This window comes from Gloeophyllum trabeum (genome assembly GCF_000344685.1).
Source record: "Gloeophyllum trabeum ATCC 11539 unplaced genomic scaffold GLOTRscaffold_00421, whole genome shotgun sequence".
NCBI lineage: Eukaryota > Fungi > Basidiomycota > Agaricomycetes > Gloeophyllales > Gloeophyllaceae > Gloeophyllum > Gloeophyllum trabeum.
In genome coordinates, this window is record NW_006920829.1 from 1 (window position 1) to 2018 (window position 2018).

The 2018-nt window shown below is 49.0% G+C and overlaps 1 protein-coding gene across 1 annotated transcript; it reads left to right on the forward strand.

The window, feature by feature from the left end:
- Positions 1 to 507: 507 nt before the first annotated feature.
- GLOTRDRAFT_13532 (uncharacterized protein) lies at positions 508 to 984 on the forward strand (the record flags this gene model as incomplete). Its single annotated transcript, XM_007873641.1, has 1 exon — positions 508 to 984. A coding segment is annotated over one exon (477 nt), but the record flags the coding sequence as incomplete, so codon positions are not given.
- Positions 985 to 2018: the final 1034 nt, after the last annotated feature.

Here is a 2018-nt window from a genome sequence, read left to right on the forward strand (position 1 = left end):
TTCTCATTTCTCTGAGTTACGTTCTCACAGGATAGCTTACGCGTCCTTTCTTATTGTTCTCTTCTTTGGGTATTAACCCCTATACCAGTTACTATATATACTGTAGGAAAACCCATGTATTCCTTAGTTCAACCTCCTGTTGAATACAGCGATTACCTGGACTCTTGACTTGACCGTTGGCATTGGCCCGGCCAGACCTACCTTTCAGTACGCTTACTGAGGTAGTGACGACATAACTGTTGGCGCGTGGCCCAGTTATCTCAAGACGACTAGTTAGGACATCGCTTCCTAACATTAGGTTGAACTCTTCTACGACACTTGCCGACTTCTTCAAGCCTAGGCAACCCCTCCTCTACTCCTGATCATCCTCGTTGGACTCCCTAGTGGAATCCCGTCCCTTGAACCAGAACCATGACGAACCCGATCGATCCCACTGCCCAAGCGACTGGAGCAGGCATTGCTGCACCAGTCATGCAAGCACGACCAACCGAAATCAAGATCCGTCTCCCAGATGACTTCAATGGAGACAGAAAGAAGACCCGAACGTTTTACCTTGCCACTCAACTATACATGATGGCAAACAAGCACATCTACGACACCGACGAGAAGAAGATCACATTCTTCATCTCCTTCTTGAAAGAAGGAACTGCCGGCCCATGGGCTGAGGCAGAGATGACAAAGGCATTCACCAATGACCAAGGATTTGGCACATGGGAAGCCTTCACGACACGATTCCTGAACGCCTTCACCGAGGCAGACACCGCTGGAGATGCAAGAGCCAAGTTGCGCGTGCTGCGCCAGACGGCCACAGCAGACGAATACATTGCGGAGTTCCGCATGTTGACCGCACGATGCGGAATCACTGAAGACGTATCCCTGATTGAGTACTTCCAAGAGGGACTCCAGAACAAGCTAGTCGAGAAGGTCTACGGCATGGAGCACATGCCTAAGACGATCGATGAATGGTATGAAGCCACATCCCGGTTCGACAACCAGTATCGACGGGCGAGAGCGGTCATCAACCGATACAAGGGAGTTGGACAGACTAGAAACCTTGTCACTCCAAGGTACACTCCTCCCACGAAGGACCCCAATGCTATGGATGTCGATCGCCTATCGACCAGCGAAAGGGAAAAGTACATGAAGGAAGGACGATGCTTCACTTGCGGTCAGACTGGCCACAGAGCTGCTGATCACAAGCAGGACAAAGGAAGACAGCCAGACAGAAGGCCTGTCCGTACCGCAGAAGTCAAAGAAGACTCAACCAAAGAAGTGTCTAATATCGCCAAGATCAAAGCCATGATGGCAGAACTTGAAGAGAACGATAAGATCAAGCTTCTCGAAGACATGGCGGAGAAGGATTTTGCTTAAGACGACCTGTATCAGCGTCAGGCTCGTCTCATTCCTACCTTTCTACTGTAACAATAGCAAAGACTGTTGACCAGTCAATGAAGATTGAAATTTTGCTATCACGTGGAAAGGGAAGCGCTGAAACAACTGCAGAAGCTCTCATCGATTCGGGGGCTGGAGGAATCTTTATCGACCAGAAGTTTGTGCTGACAAACAAGCTGAAGACGGTCCCTATACCTAGACCAATCAAGGTCTTCAATGTTGACGGCACCAAGAACAGGCAAGGTCTCATTACCAAGGCCGCATTCCTACAGATGAAAATTGGAGATCGAGTCCGCTCTATCCGATTCTTGGTCACCGACCTGGGAAAAGAAGACGTCATTTTGGGACTACCTTGGTTACAGAAGAACAACCCAGAGATCAACTGGGTTACTGGACGGATTGACTTTGGAAAGAGAAAATCCATCCTAAACGTAACCATTGAAGAAATCCCTGATAAGGAATTCTCCATCAAGCGCCAATACTGCAAAGGACCACTGCTGGCACACGTCGATGACCCCATCTTCCAAAGTACACCAAAATGGAAGATCAAGTTAGATGACGTCTACGCCCTGATAGCACGAACTAGGGCCGAGGAAGATGACCTCCTCATACGGTTTATCACTGGA